Genomic DNA, 15,478 nt, shown 5'->3' on the forward strand with positions numbered 1-15,478 from the left:
GTTCGGACAGAACGTGATTGGGGGGTATGTCAATATTTGCAGGGGGTACCTGAGTGTGTGTCAATATTTGCAGGGGGTCTCTGGGAGTGTGCCAATATTTGCAGGGAGTCCCCGGGAGTGTGTCAATATTTACAGGGGGTCCCCGGGAGTGTGTCCATATTTACAGGAGGTCTCCGAGAGTGTGTCAGTATTTATAGGGGGTCCCTGGGAGTGTGTCCGTATTTACAGGTAGTCCCCGGGAGTGCGTCAATATTTACAGGGGGTCCCCAGGAGTGTATCCATAGTTACAGAGGGTCCCTGGGAGTGCGTCAGTATTTACAGGGGGCCCCATGGAATGTGTCCGTATTTACAGGGAGTCCCTGGGAGTGTGTCAATATTTACAGGGAGTCCCCGGGAGTGTGTCTGTACTAACAGGGGGATCCTGGGAGTATGTCAGTATTTACAGGGGGTCCCCTGGAGTGTGTCCGTATTTACAGGGAGTCCCCGGGAGTGTGTCAGGGTAACACAAAGAATTCGACCCAACACAATCGTCGCTAAGCAAAAGGAAAAATATCTGTCATATTGGGCAGAAACAACAAAAACCCAAAGCAAACTCAATTGCTACTTGGCCCTAAACAGACAATACAACATAGCTGATTACCTGACCATGGTAAAGGATAACAAACTGAGAAGAACCTTGACAAGGTACAGACTTAGCGAACATAGCCTAGCGATCGAAAAAGGCAGACACAGGCAGACCAGGCTGCCAAGAGAAGACAGGATATGCTCTCACTGCAGTCAGGGAGTAGTTGAGACAGAGATGCACTTCCTCACAGCCTGTGGAAAATATCAGGGCATCAGAGAGAATTTCTATCAAAAATTCTCACAAATATGCCCTGAATTCAGAAATCTGACTGACAACCAAAAACTCCCATTCCTACTGGGGGAGGAGAGAAGCTGTGTAACACTGGCGGCACACTATGTTACAGCTTGCCATGAACAGAGGGACAACCAGTAAACTAAGACAAGAGTATATATAAACAAGGCGAAAATATATTTATAAACTCAGGGATATACCTGTTTATACACTGTATGAATGGAACCGCGTTTATGTGTTCAACCATAAATGTATTTTGATGCTTTGGCAACATAAGATGTACCTTATCATGCCAATAAAGCGATTTGTATTGTATTATTGTATTGTGTCCATATTTACAGGGGGTCCCTGGGAGTGTGTCCGTATTTACAGGTAGTCCCCGGGAGTGTGTCAATGTTTACAGGGGGTCCCCAGGAGTGTATCCATATTTACAGAGGGTCCCTGGGAGTGTGTCAGTATTTACAGGGGGTACCCTGGAGTGTGTCCGTATTTACAGGGAGTCCCTGGGAGTGTGTCAATATTTATAGGGGGTCACTGGGAGTGTGTCCGTATTTACAGGGGGTCCCCAGGGGTGTATCTGTATTTACAGGGGGTCCCTGGGAGTGTGTCCGTATTTACAGGGGGTCCCTGGGAGAGTGTCCATATTTACAGGGGGTCCCCAGGTGTGTGTCCATATTTACAGGGAGTCCCTGGGAGTGTGTCAATATTTACAGGGAGTCCCCGCGAGTGTATCCGTATTTACAGGGAGTCCCCGGGAGTATTTCAGTATTTACAGGGGGTCCCCAGGGGTGTATCCGTATTTACAGGGGGTCCCCGGGAGTGTGTCAATATTTACAGGGAGGTCGCCGGGTGTGTGTCAGTATTTACAGAGGGTCCCTGGGAGTGTGTCAATATTTACAGGGGGACCCCGGGAGTGTGTCCGTATTTACAGGGGGTCCCCAGGAGTGTGTCTGTATTTACAGGGGGTCCATGGGAGAGCGTCAATATTTACAGCGGTTCTCCGGGAGTGTGTCAGTAATTACAGGGGGTCTCTGGGAGTGTGTCCGTATTTACAGGGGGTCCCCGGGAGTGTGTCCGTATTTACAGGGGGTCCCTGGGAGTGTGTCAGTATTTACAGGGGGTTCCCTGGAGTGTGTCAGTAATTACAGGGGTCCCCTGGAGTGTGTCCATATTTCCAGGGAGTCCTTGAGAGTGTGTCAGTAATTACAGGGAGTCCCCAGGGGCTATCCGTATTTGCGGGGGTCTCAGGGAGTGTGGCAATATTTGCAGGGAGTCCCCGGGAGTGTTTCAATATTTACAGGGGGTCCACAGGGGGGTATTCGTATTTACAGGGGGTCTCAGGGTGTGTGTCAATATTTGCAGGGAGTCCCCGGGAGTGTGTCTGTATTTACAGGGAGTCCGCGGGAGTGTGTCCATATTTACAGAGGGTCTCCAGGAGTGTATCCGTAATTAAAGGGGATCCCCGGGAGTGTGTCTGTATTTACAGGTGATCCATGGGAGAGCTTCAATATTTACAGGGGATCTCCGGGAGTGTGTCAGTATTTACAGGGGGTCTCTGGGAGTGTGTCCATATTTACAGGGGGTCTCCGGGATTGTGTCAGTGTTTACATGGGGGTCTCTGGGAGTGTGTCAATATTTACAGGGGGTCCCCGGGAGCGTGTCAGTATTTATAGGGGGTCTCTGGGAGTGTGTCTGTATTTACAGGGAGTCCCCGGGAGTGTGTCCATATTTACAGGGGGTCCCCAGGAGTGTATCTGTAATTACAGGGGGTCCCCGGGATTGTATCAGTATTTATAGTGAGTCCCTGGGAGTGTGTCCGTATTTACAGGGAGTTCCCGGGAGTGTGTCCATAGTTACTGGGGCTCCCCGGGAGTGTGTCCATATTTACAGGGGATCTCCGGGATTGTGTCAGTATTTACATGGGGGTCTCTGGGAGTGTGTCAATATTTACAGGGGGGTCTCCGGGAATGTGTCAGTATTTACAGAGGGTCCCTGGGAGTGTGTCAATATTTACAGGGAGTCCCCGGGAGTGTTTCAATATTTACAGGGGGTCCCCAGGGGGGTACCGTATTTACAGGGGGTGCATGGGAGTGCGTCAATATTTACAGGGGGTCTCCGGGAGTGTGTCTATATTTACAGGGGATCTCCAGGAGTGTATCCGTAATTACAGGGGGTTCCTGGGAGTGTGTCTGTGTTTACAGGGGATCTCTGGGAGTGTGTCAGTATTTACAGAGGGTCTCTGGGAGTGTGTCCCTATTTACAGGGGGTCTCCGGGAGTGTGTCAGTATTTACAGGGGGTCTCAGGGAGTATGTCAATATTTGCAGGGAGTCCCCGGGAGTGTGTCAATATTTACAGGGGGTCCCCGGGAATGTGTCCGTATTTACAGGGGGTCCCTGGGAGTGTGTCAGTGTTTATAGTGAGTCCCTGGGAGTGTGTCTGTATTTACAGGGAGTCCCCGAGAGTGTGTCCATAGTTACTGGGGGTCCCCGGGGGTGTGTCCATATTTACAGGGGGGTCTCCCGGTGTGTATCCGTAATTACAGGGGGTCCCCGGGAGTGTGTCCGTATTTACAGGGGGTCCCCAGGAGTGTGTCTGTCTTTACAGGGGGTCCATGGGAGAGCGTCAATATTTACAGCGGTTCTCCGGGAGTGTGTCAGTATTTACAGGAGGCCTCTGGGAGTGTGTACATATTTACAGGGGATCTCCGGAATTGTGTCAGTATTTACATGGGGGTCTCTGGGAGTGTGTCAATATTTACAGGGGTTCCCCGGGAGTGTGTCCGTATTTACAGGGTGTCCCCGGGAGTGTGTCCGTATTTACAGGGGGTCCCCGGGAGTGTGTCCGTATATACAGGGGGTCCCCGGGAGTGTGTCCGTATTTACAGGGGGTCCCAGGGAGTGTGTCAGTATTTACAGGGGGTCCCCTGGAGTGTGTCAGTATTTACAGGGGGTCCCCTGGAGTGTGTCCGTATTTACAGGGAGTCCCTGGGTGTGTGTCAATATTTACAGGGGGTCCCTAGGGGTTATCCGTATTTACGGGGGTCTCAGGGAGTGTGTCAATATTTGCAGGGAGTCCCCGGGAGTGTTTCAATATTTACAGGGGGTCCACATGGGGGTATTCATATTTACAGGGGGTCTCAGGGTGTGTGTCAATATTTGCAGGGAGTCCCCGGGAGTGTGTCTGTATTTACAGGGAGTCCGCGGGATTGTGTCCATATTTACAGAAGGTCTCCAGGAGTGTATCCGTAATTAAAGGGGGACCCCGGGAGTGTGTCCGTATTTATAGGGGGTCCCCAGGAGTGTGTCTGTATTTACAGGGGGTCTCAGGGAGTGTGTCAATATTTGCAGGGAGTCCCCGGGAGTGTTTCAATATTTACAGGGGGTCCCCAGGGGGGTATCCTTATTTACAGGGGGTCTCAGGGAGTGTGTCAATATTTGCAGGGAGTCCCTGGGAGTGTGACTGTATTTACAGGGCGTCCCCGGGAGTGTGTCCATATTTACAGAGGGTCTCCAGGACGGTGTCCATATTTAGAGGGGGTCCCTGGGAGTGTGTCAGTATTTACAGGGGATCCCCTGGAGTGTGTCCGTATGTACAGGGAATCCCTGGGAGTGTGTCAATATTTACAGGGAGTCCCCAGGTGTGTGTCTGTATTTACAGGGAGTGTGTCCATATTTACAGAGGGTCTCCAGGAGTGTATCGTTAATTAAAGGGGGTCCCCGGGAGTGTGTCCATATTTACAGGGGGTCCCCAGGAATGTGTCTGTATTTACAGGGGGTCCATGGGAGTGCGTCAATATTTACAGGGGGTCCCCAGGGGTGTATCCGTATTTACAGGGGGTCCCCGGGAGTGTGTTTACATTTACAGGGGGTCTCCAGGAGTGTATCCATAATTACAGGGGGTCCCTGGGAGTGTGTCTCTATTTACAGGGGGGTCTCCGGGAGTGTGTCAATATTTACAGAGGGCCTCAGGGAGTGTGTCAATATTTGCAGGGAGTCCCCAGGAGTGTGTCAATATTTACAGGGAGTCCCCGGGAGTGTGTCCGTATTTACAGGGAGTCCCCGGGAGTGTGTCTATATTTACAGGGGGTCTCCAGGAGTGTATCCGTAATTCCAGGGGGTCCCTGGGCGTGTGTCTCTATTTACAGGGGGGTCTCCGGTAGTGTGTCAGTATTTACAGAGGGACTCTGGGAGTGTGTCCATATTTACAGGGAGTCTCCGGGAGTGTGTCAGTATTTACAGGGAGTCCCCGGGAGTGTGTCAACATTTACAGGGGGACCCCGGGAATGTGTCCGTATTTACAGGGGGTACCCGGGAGTGTGTCAGTATTTATAGGGAGTCGCTGGGAGTGTGTCTGTATTTACAGGGAGTCCCCGGGAGTGTGTCCATAGTTACTGGGGGTCCCCGGGAGTGTGTCAATATTTACAGGGGTTCTCCAGGTGTTTATCCGTAATTTCAGAGGGTCCGCGGGAGTGTGTCCATATTTACAGGGGGTCCCCAGGAGTGTGTCTGTATTTACAGGGGGTCCATGGGAGAGCGTCAATATTTACAGCGGTTCTCCGGGAGTGTGTCAGTATTTACAGGGGGTCTCTGGGAGTGTGTCCATATGTACAGGGCATTTCCGGGATTGTGTCAGTATTTACATGGGGGTCTCTGGGGGTGTGTCAATATTTACAGGGTGTCCCCGGGTGTGTGTCAGTATTTATAGGGGGTCTCTGGGAGTGTGTCCATATTTACAGGGAGTCCCCGGGAGTGTGTCAATATTTACAGGGGGTCCCCGGGAATGTGTCCGTATTTACAGGGGGTACCCGGGAGTGTGTCAGTATTTATAGGGAGTCCCTGGGAGTGTGTCCGTATTTACAGGGAGTCCCCGGGAGTGTGTCCATAGTTACTGGGGGTCCCCGGGATTGTATCATTATTTACAGGGGGTCCCTGGGAATGTGTCCGTATTTACAGGGGGTACCCGGGAGTGTGTCAGTATTTATAGGGAGTCCCTGGGAGTGTGTCCCTATTTACAGGGAATCCCCGGGAGTGTGTCCATAGTTACTGGGGGTCCCCGGGAGTGTGTCCATATTTACAGGGGGTCGCCAGGTGTTTATCCGTAATTTCAGAGGGTCCCCGGGAGTGTGTCCGTATTTACAGGGGGTCCCCAGGAGTGTGTCTGTATTTACAGGGGGTCCATGGGAGAGCGTCAATATTTACAGCGGTTCTCCGGGAGTGTGTCAGTATTTACAGGGGGTCTCTGGGAGTGTGTCCATATGTACAGGGCATCTCCGGGATTGTGTCAGTATTTCCATGGGGGTCTCTGGGAGTGTGTCACTATTTACAGGGTGTCCCCGGGAGTGTGTCAGTATTTATAGGGGGTCTCTGGGAGTATGTCCATATTTACAGGGAGTCCCCGGGAGTGTGTCAATATTTACAGGGGGTCCCCAGGAGTGTATCTGTAATTACAGGGGGTCCCCAGGATTGTGTCCGTATTTACAGGGTGTCCCCGAGGGTGTGTCAGTATTTACAGGGGGTCCCCTGGAGTGTGTGAGTATTTACAGGGGGTCCCCAGGAGTGTGTCCGTATTTACAGGGTGTCCCCGAGGGTGTGTCAGTATTTACAGGGAGTCCCCTGGAGTGTGTCAATATTTACAGGGGGTCCCCGGGAGTGTATCCGTATTTACAGGGTGTCCCTGGGAGTGTTTCAATATTTACATGGGGTCCCCAGGGGTGTAACCGTATTTACAGGGAGTCCCCAGGAGTGTGTCAATATTTACAGGGGGTCTCCGGGAGTGTGTCAGTATTTACAGATGGCGCTTGGGAGTGTGTCAATATTTACAGGGGGTCCCCAGGAGTGTTTCAATATTTACAGGTGTTTCCCGGGGGATATCCGTATTTACAGGGGGTCTCAGGGAGTGTGTCAATATTTGCAGGGAGTCCCCGGCATTGTGTGTCTGTATTTACAGGGAGTCCCCGGGAGTGTGTCCATATTTACAGAGTGTCTCCAGGAGTGTATCCGTAACTACAGGGGGTCCCCGGGAGTGTGTCCGTCTTTACAGGGGATCCCCAGGAGTGTGTCAATATTCCTAGGGGTCGCTAGGAGTGTGTCAATATTTACAGGGTTCCCCAGGGATGTATCCGTATTTACCGGGAGTCCCAGGAAGAGTGTTCATATTTACAGGGGGTCTCCAGGAGTGTATCCGTAATTACAGGGGGTCCCAGTGAGTGTGTCTGTATTTAAAGGGGGTCTCCGGCAGTGTGTCAGTATTTACAGATGGTCTCTGGGAGTGTGTCCATATTTACAGGTGGTCTCTGGGAGTGTGTCTGTATTTACAGGGGGTCTCAGGGAGTGTGTCAATATCTGCAGAGAGTCCCCAGGAGTGTGTCAATATTTACAGGGGGTCCCTGGGAGTGTGTCCGTATTTACAGGGGGTCCCCGCGAGTGTGTCCGTATTTACAGGGGGTCCCCGGGAGTGTGTCAGTATTTACAGGGAGTCCCTGGGAGTGCGACAATATTTACAGGTGGTCTCCGGGAGTGTGTCAGTATTTACAGGGGGTCTCTGCCAGTGTGTCCATAATTATAGGGTACCTCCGGGATTGTGTCAGTATTTACATGGAGGTCTCTGGGAGTGTCTCAATATTTACAGGGGGTCCCTGGGAGTGTGTCAGTATTTATAGGGGGTCTCTGGGAGTGTGTCCGTGTTTACAGGGAGTCCCCAGGAGTGTGTCCATATTTACAGGGGGTCCCCAGGAGTGTATCCATAATTACAGGGGGTCTCCGGGATTGTGTCCGTATTTACAGGGTGTCCCCGGGAGTGTGTCCGTATTTACAGGGGGTCCCCGGGAGTGTGTCTGTATTTACAGGGGTCCCTGGGAGTGTGTCAGTATTTACAGGGGGTCCCCGGGAATGTGTCAGTATTTATAGCGGGTCCCCAGGAGTGTATCCGTACTTACAGGGGGTCCCTGGGAGTGTGTCAGCATTTACAGGGGTCCCCGGGAGTGTGTCCGTATTTATAGGGGTCTCTGGGAGTGTGTCAGTATTTACAGGGGCTCCCCGAGAGTGTGTCCGTATTTACAGGGGGTCCCCGGGAGTGTGTCAGTATTTATAGCGGGTCCCCAGGAGTGTATCCGTATTTACAGGGGGTCCCTGGGAGTGTGTCAGCATTTACAGGGGTCCCCGGGAGTGTGTCAGTATTTATAGGGAGTCCCTGGGAGTGCGTCAATATTTACAGGGGGTCTCCGGGAGTGTGTCAGTATTTACAGGGGGTCTCTGGGAGTGTGTCAGTATTTATAGGGGGTCTCTGGGAGTGTGTCCATATTTACAGGGGATCTCTGGGATTGTGTCAGTATTTATAGGGGGTCTCTGGGAGTGTGTCCGTATTTACAGGGTGTCCCCGGGAGTGTGTCAGTATTTACAGGGTGTCCCTTGGAGTGTGTCCGTAATTACAGGGTGTCTCCGCGATTGTGTCCATATTTACAGGGTGTCCCCGGGAGTGTGTCCATATTTACAGGGCGTCCCCGGGAGTGTGCCCATGTTTACAGGGGGTCCCCAGGAGTGTGTCTGTATTTACAGGGGGTCCATGGGAGAGCGTCAATATTTATATCGGTTCTCCGGGAGTGTGTCAGTATTTACAGGGGGTCTCCGGAAGTGTGTCAGTATTTACAGAGAGTCCCTGGGAGTGTGTCAGTATTTACAGGGGGTCTCAGGGAGTGTGTCAGTATTTGCAGGGAGTCCCCGGGAGTGTGTCAATATTTACATGGGGTCCCTGGGAGTGTGTCCGTATTTACAGGGGGTCCCCGGGAGTGTGTCCGTATTTACAGGGGGTCCCCGGGAATGTGTCAGTATTTACAGGGAGTCCCTGGGAGTGCGTCAATATTTACAGGGGGGTCTCCGGGAGTGTGGCAGCATTTACAGGGGGTCTCTGGGACTGTGTCCATATTTACAGGGGATCTCCGGGATTGTGTCAGCATTTACATGGGGGTCTCTGGGAGTTTGTCAATATTTACAGGGAGTCCCCGGGAGTGTGTCAGTATTTATAGGGGGTCTCTGGGAGCGTGTCCATATTTACAGGGAGTCCCCGGGAGTGTGTCTGTATTTACAGGGGGTCCCCTGGAGTGTGTCAGTATTTACAGGGAGTCCCCAGGAGTGTGTCCGTATTTACAGGGAGTGCCTGGGAGTGTGTCAATATTTACAGGGGTCCCCGGGAGTGTGTCAGTATTTATAGGGGGTCTCTGGGAGCGTGTCCATATTTACAGGGAGTCCCCGGGAGTGTGTCCATATTTACAGGGGGTCCCCAGGAGTGTATCCGTAATTACAGGGAGTCCCCAGGATTGTGTCCGTATTTACAGGGTGTCCCCGGGAGTGTGTCTGTATTTACAGGGGGTCCCCTGGAGTGTGTCAGTATTTACAGGGAGTCCCCAGGAGTGTGTCCGTATTTACAGGGAGTGCCTGGGAGTGTGTCAATATTTACAGGGGTCCCCGGGAGTGTATCCGTATTTACAGGGTGTCCCCGGGAGTGTGTCAGATTTTTACAGGGGGTCCCTTGGAGTGTGTCAGTATTTATAGGGTGTCCCTGGGAGTGTGTCCGTGTTTACAGCGAGTCCCCGGGAGTGTGTCCTGATTTACAGGGGGTCCCCAGGAGTGCATCCGTAATTACAGGGGGTCCCCAGGATTGTGTCCGTATTTACAGGGGGTCCATGGGAGTGCGTCACTATTTACAGGGGGTCTCCGGGAGTGTGTCAGTATTTATAGGGGGTCCCCGGGAGTGTGTCAGTATTTATAGGATGTCCCCAGGAGTGTATCTGTATTTACAGGGGGTCCCTGGGATTACGTCAGTATTTATAGGGGGTCCCTGGGTGTGTGTCCATATTTACAGGGGGTCCCTGGGAGTGTGTCAGCATTTACAGCGGGTCCCCTGGAGTGTGTCCATATCTACAGGGAATCCCTGGGAGTGTGTCAATATTTACAGGGAGTCCCCGGGAGTGTGTCAGTATTTACAGGGTGTCCTTGAGTGTGTGTCAGTACTTACAGGGGGTCCCTGGGAGTGTGTCCGTATTTACAGGGCGTCCCCGGGAGTCTGTCAATATTTACAGGGGTCCCCAGGGTTTTATCTGTATTTACAGGGAGTCTCCGGGAGTGTGTTCATATTTATAGGGGGTCCCCAGGAGTGTATCCGTATTTACAGTGGGTCCCCGGGAGTGTGTCAATATTTACAGGGGGTCCCCGGGAGTGTGTCCTGATTTACAGGGGGTCCCCAGGAGTGCATCCGTAATTACAGGGGGTCCCCAGGATTGTGTCCGTATTTACAGGGGGTCCATGGGAGTGCGTCACTATTTACAGGGGGTCTCCGGGAGTGTGTCAGTATTTATAGGGGGTCCCCGGGAGTGTGTCAGTATTTATAGGATGTCCCCAGGAGTGTATCTGTATTTACAGGGGGTCCCTGGGATTACGTCAGTATTTATAGGGGGTCCCTGGGTGTGTGTCCATATTTACAGGGGGTCCCTGGGAGTGTGTCAGCATTTACAGCGGGTCCCCTGGAGTGTGTCCATATCTACAGGGAATCCCTGGGAGTGTGTCAATATTTACAGGGAGTCCCCGGGAGTGTGTCAGTATTTACAGGGTGTCCTTGAGTGTGTGTCAGTACTTACAGGGGGTCCCTGGGAGTGTGTCCGTATTTACAGGGCGTCCCCGGGAGTCTGTCAATATTTACAGGGGTCCCCAGGGTTTTATCTGTATTTACAGGGAGTCTCCGGGAGTGTGTTCATATTTATAGGGGGTCCCCAGGAGTGTATCCGTATTTACAGTGGGTCCCCGGGAGTGTGTCAATATTTACAGGGGGTCCCTGGGAGTGTGTCCACATTTACAGGGGGTCCTCGGGAGTGTGTCCATATTTACAGTTGGTCCACAGCAGTGTATCCGTATTTACAACGGTTCCCTGGGAGTATGTCCATATTTACAGGGGGTCCCCAGGAGTGTATCCGTATTTTCAGGGGGGTCACTCGGAGTGTATCCGTATTTACAGTGGGTCCCCGGGAGTATGTCCATATTTACTGGGGGTCCCCAGGAGTGTATCTGTATTTACAGGGGGTCCCTGGGAATGTGTCAATATTTACAATGGGTCCCCGGGAGTGTGTCAGTATTTACAGGGAGACCCAGGGAGTGTGTCAGTACTTACAGTGTGTCGCCGGGAGTGTGTCAATATTTACAGGGATCTCCAGGAGTGTATCAGTATTTACAGGGATCTCCGGGAGTGTGTCAATATTTGCAGGGGTCCCCGGGAGTGTGTCAGTATTTACAGGGGGTCCCCAGGAGTGTGTCAATATTTGCAGGGATCTCCGGGAGTGTGTCAGTATTTACAGGGGGTCCCCAGGAGTGTGTCAATATTTGCAGGGATCTCCGGGAATGTGTCAGTATTTACAGGGGGTCCCCAGGAGTGTGTCAATATTTGCAGGGATCTCCGGGAGTGTGTCAATATTTGCAGGGGTCGCCAGGAATGTGCCAATAGTTACAGGGGGTCCCCAGGAGTCTGTAGTGGGTCTCTGGTAGTGTCAGTACATTCGGAGGTCTTTGAGAATTGTTAATATTTCCTCAATGAATCCAGACATAAATATTTTGCTGGCTGGAATAAATTGTATAAACTTGTATCCAATGGTGTGCAGTCCATGAGCGATTCTGTTTATCCCGAGGCTGGTCATTTTTAACCCTTGTTTGGTCTCTGCTTTTTCTCTCTCAATTCCTTCTTTATTGACGGCAATGACTTAACCTTTGTTACTTGATCCAAATAACCGTTCTTCACATGCCCGGCTAGAGAGTGGTGAGAATGTGGAACTCACTGCTATGTGGAGTGGTTGAAGCAGACAGCATTGATACGTTTCAGGGGAGGCTCGATGCACACATGAGGGAGAAGGGAATAGAGAAATATGGGGGCCGGGTGGGAAGTGGTATTTAGAATGGGAGGGGGCTCATGTGGAGTTTGAACACCGGCATTGACCAGTTGGGCAAAGTGACCTGTTCCTGCACTGTAGACTCTATGTAAGGTAATTCTATGTACGTAAGTGTCGGTATGCTATACAATGGGGTGAGTTTCTGATCTTGCCTGGGCTGCCCAGTGGAGATTAGGCACTCACCTAAAAAGGTGGAAGAGGAAATTGATATGTGGTACAAATATAGGAAGGAGCTAAAACACATTTTGAACGGAAAGGAACGCCTATTGCTAAAGGAAAGTGAAAGTACTTTTCATCTGTGTAAGTTCATAAAATACTAGTAGCTCTCCTGTGGCATTGCTTGTGGTAAGCTGAAGGATATTACACTGCTGCTAAGCAGCAGCATTACGTAACCTGGATTTCAATCTGTCCATGTGGGGAATGGAAGCTGTGTTTGTTGTAACAGGCTGAGAGAGGTTATGGCGCCCTCTCTGGAGCAAGCACGAATAACAGGCATTTATGTAATATTGTTATTTTATTATAGGTACATATGGAGGAAGTAGAAATAGCAGGTGTCAACATTATTGTGATACCCATGATTTCAATGGACTCACAGATAGAGAGTGATATATCGAGAGAGATCTGTATATGCATATAGAAAGATTGGGATATATCGAGAGAGATCTGTGTGTATATAGAAAGATTGCGATATATTGAGAGAGATCTGTGTGTATATAGAAAGATTGTGATATATCGAGAGAGATCTGTGTGTATACAGAAAGATCGAAATATTTATCTCCTACCTCCTGGGCGATAATGTTGGTTTTAGTCATTCACTTTCCCTAAACTTGGAGAGCCCCCGTTTTGGATCTTCACTCATGCCTGGGGCTGCTTCAATGGCGTTGGTTATAAGTACACCCTGAGGACATTGGAGGGCCTCAATACTGGTTCACAGCCAGCTGAGCTGGAAGAGATAAGCACATAGCAGTACTCAGCCAGTACTAGTTTATTTACAGAAAGAAAGTCTTGCATTTCTATGGCGTCTTTCACGACCACCGGACGTCCCAAAGCACGTTACAGCTGATGAAGTACTTTTTGAAGTGTAGTCACTGTTGTAATGTAGGAAAACGCGACAGCATATTTGCGCACAGCAAGCTCCCACAAACAGCCATGTGATAATGACCAGATCATCTGTTTTAGTGATGCTGGTTGAGGGATAAATATTGGCCAAAACTCCCCCCCTTGCTCTTCTTCGAAATAGTACTATGGGATCTTTTACACCAGCTAAGAGGGCAGACCCAGAGGTGAGAGTGCTACCACTGAGCCACGACCGACACTCTAAAGATTCTACTTGTGTGAGTTCCCACTTTCAACCGTTTTATTGACTCTCTGCATAAACCACTCTGCTGGGCTGATATTTAGCCCAATTCCCTCATCTTGTATGTGAGGTTATAGTTTCGGTATTTTCCTTCTCTAGACGCCGGCAGATGGCCTGCCCCATGACCTGGAAAGTGTGGAGCTCCTGGACCTTCTGTTCGACCACCAGGATGGCATTCTGCGCCACGAGGGCTTCCACGCAGATAGCAGGGGGAGTGCGGAAAACTGGGGGCTGGCACAGCCAAGTGTAAGGAGCATCGTAACCCCGGGTCACCCCACACAGAGCATCAGAACCCTGGGTCACCCCACAGAGAGCATCGTAACCCCGGGTCACACCACACAGAACATCGTAACCTCGGGTCACACCACACAGAACATCGTAACCCCGGGTCACCCCACACAGAAAATCGTAACCCTGGGTCACACCACACAGAACATCGTAACCCCGGGTCACCACACACAGAATATCGTAACCCCAGGTCACCCCCACACAGAGCATCGTAACCCCGGGTCACCCCACAGAGCATCGTAACCCTGGGTCACCCCACAGAGCATCGTAACCCCGGGTCACTCCACACAGAGCATCATAACCCCAGGTCACCCCAAAGAGCATCGTAACTCTGGGTCATCCCCAAACAGAACATCGTAACCACAGGTCACCCCCACACACAGAGCACCGTAACCCCAGGTCACCCCCACACACAGAGAATCGTAACCCCGGGTCAACCCAAACAGAGCATCATAACCCCAGCTCACCCCAAACACAGAGCATCGTAACTCTGGGTCACTCCCAAACAGAACATCGTAACCCCAGGTCACCCCCACACACAGAGCATCATAAGCCAGGTCACCCCCACACAGAGCATCGTAACCTTATGTCACCCCACACACAGAGCATCGTAACCCCAGGTCATCCCCCACACAAAGCATTGTAACCCCAGGTCACCCCCACACAGAGCATCGTAACTCTGGGTCACCTCCAAACAGAACATCGTAACCCCAGGTCACCCCCACACATAGAGCACCGTAAACCCAGGTCACCCCCACACATAGAGCACCGTAAACCCAGGTCACACCCACACAGAGCATCGTAATCCCAGGTCACCCCCCCACACAGAGCATCGTAACAGTGGGTCAACCTCAAACAGAATATCGTAACCCCGGGTCACTCCCACACACAGAGCATCGTAACCCCAGGTCACCCCCACACACAGAGCATCATAAGCCGGGTCACACCCACACAGAGCATCGTAACCCCATGTCACCCCACACACAGAGCATCGTAATCCCAGGTCATCCCCCACACACAGAGCATCGTAACACTGGGTCAACCCCAAACAGAATATCGTAACCCCGGGTCACTCCCACACACAGAGCATCGTAACCCCGGGTCACCCCCACACACAGAGCATCATAATTGTGGGTCACCCCCACCCACAGAGCATTGTAACTCTGGGTCACGCCCACACACAGAGCATCATAAGCCGGGTCACCCGAAACAGAGCATCGTAACCCCGGGTCACCACACACAGAGCATCGTAACCCCGGGTCAACCCACATACAGAGCATCATAACCCCCTCACAGAGCATCGTAATACCAGGTCACCCCTCACAGAGCATCGTAACCCCGCATCACCCCCACACAGAGCATCGTAACCCCGGTTCAACCCACATACAGAGCATTGTAACCCCAGGTCACCCCGTCACAGAGCATCATAACCCCAGGTCACCCCTCACAGAGCGTCGTAACCCCGCATCACCCCCACACAGAGCATCGTAACCGCGGGTCACCACCACACACAAAGCATTGTAACCCCGGGTCACACCCACACTGAGCATCATAACCCCGGGTCACCTCCCAAACAGAGCATCATAATCCCGGGTCATCCCACACAGAGCATCGTAACCCTGGCCCACCCCACACAGAGCATCATAACCCCGGGTCATCCCACACAGAGCATCATAACTCTGGGTCATCACCACACACAGAGCATCATAACCCTGGGTCACCCCACACAGAAAACCGTAACCCCGGGTCACACCACAGAGCATCGTAACCCTGGGTCACAACACAGAGCACCGTAACCCGGGTCACTCCACACAGATCATCATAACCCCAGGTCACCCCAAAGAGCATCGTAACTCTGGGTCATCCCCAAACAGAACATCGTAACCACAGATCACCCACACACACACAGCATCATAAGCCGGGTCACCCCCACACAGAGCATCGTAACCCCATGTCACCCCACACACAGAGCATCGTAACCCCAGGTCACACCCACACACAGAGCATCGTAACACTGGGTCACCCTCGAACAGAACATCATAACCCCGGGTC

General features: G+C 51.7%; 1 protein-coding gene across 3 annotated transcripts in view; it reads left to right on the forward strand.

The window, feature by feature from the left end:
- The window catches only part of LOC147108365 (cyclic AMP-responsive element-binding protein 3-like protein 3), a 143,303-nt gene that overhangs the window by 24,150 nt on the left and 103,675 nt on the right, over positions 1-15,478 (forward strand). For 2 of the 3 annotated variants that reach the window (XM_086004966.1, XM_086004965.1), the window contains exon 2: positions 13,238-13,384. The exons of the other annotated variant lie outside the window; for it this stretch is intronic. In XM_086004966.1, coding sequence (XP_085861092.1) covers positions 13,238-13,384 — 147 coding nt within the window. The remainder of the gene's footprint in view (positions 1-13,237; positions 13,385-15,478) is intronic. 3 annotated transcript variants of the gene reach the window in all.

Source organism: Somniosus microcephalus, chromosome 13 (genome assembly GCF_052327205.1).
Source record: "Somniosus microcephalus isolate GS21.2 chromosome 13, FLI_Smic_1.0, whole genome shotgun sequence".
NCBI classification, from domain to species: Eukaryota; Metazoa; Chordata; class Chondrichthyes; order Squaliformes; family Somniosidae; genus Somniosus; species Somniosus microcephalus.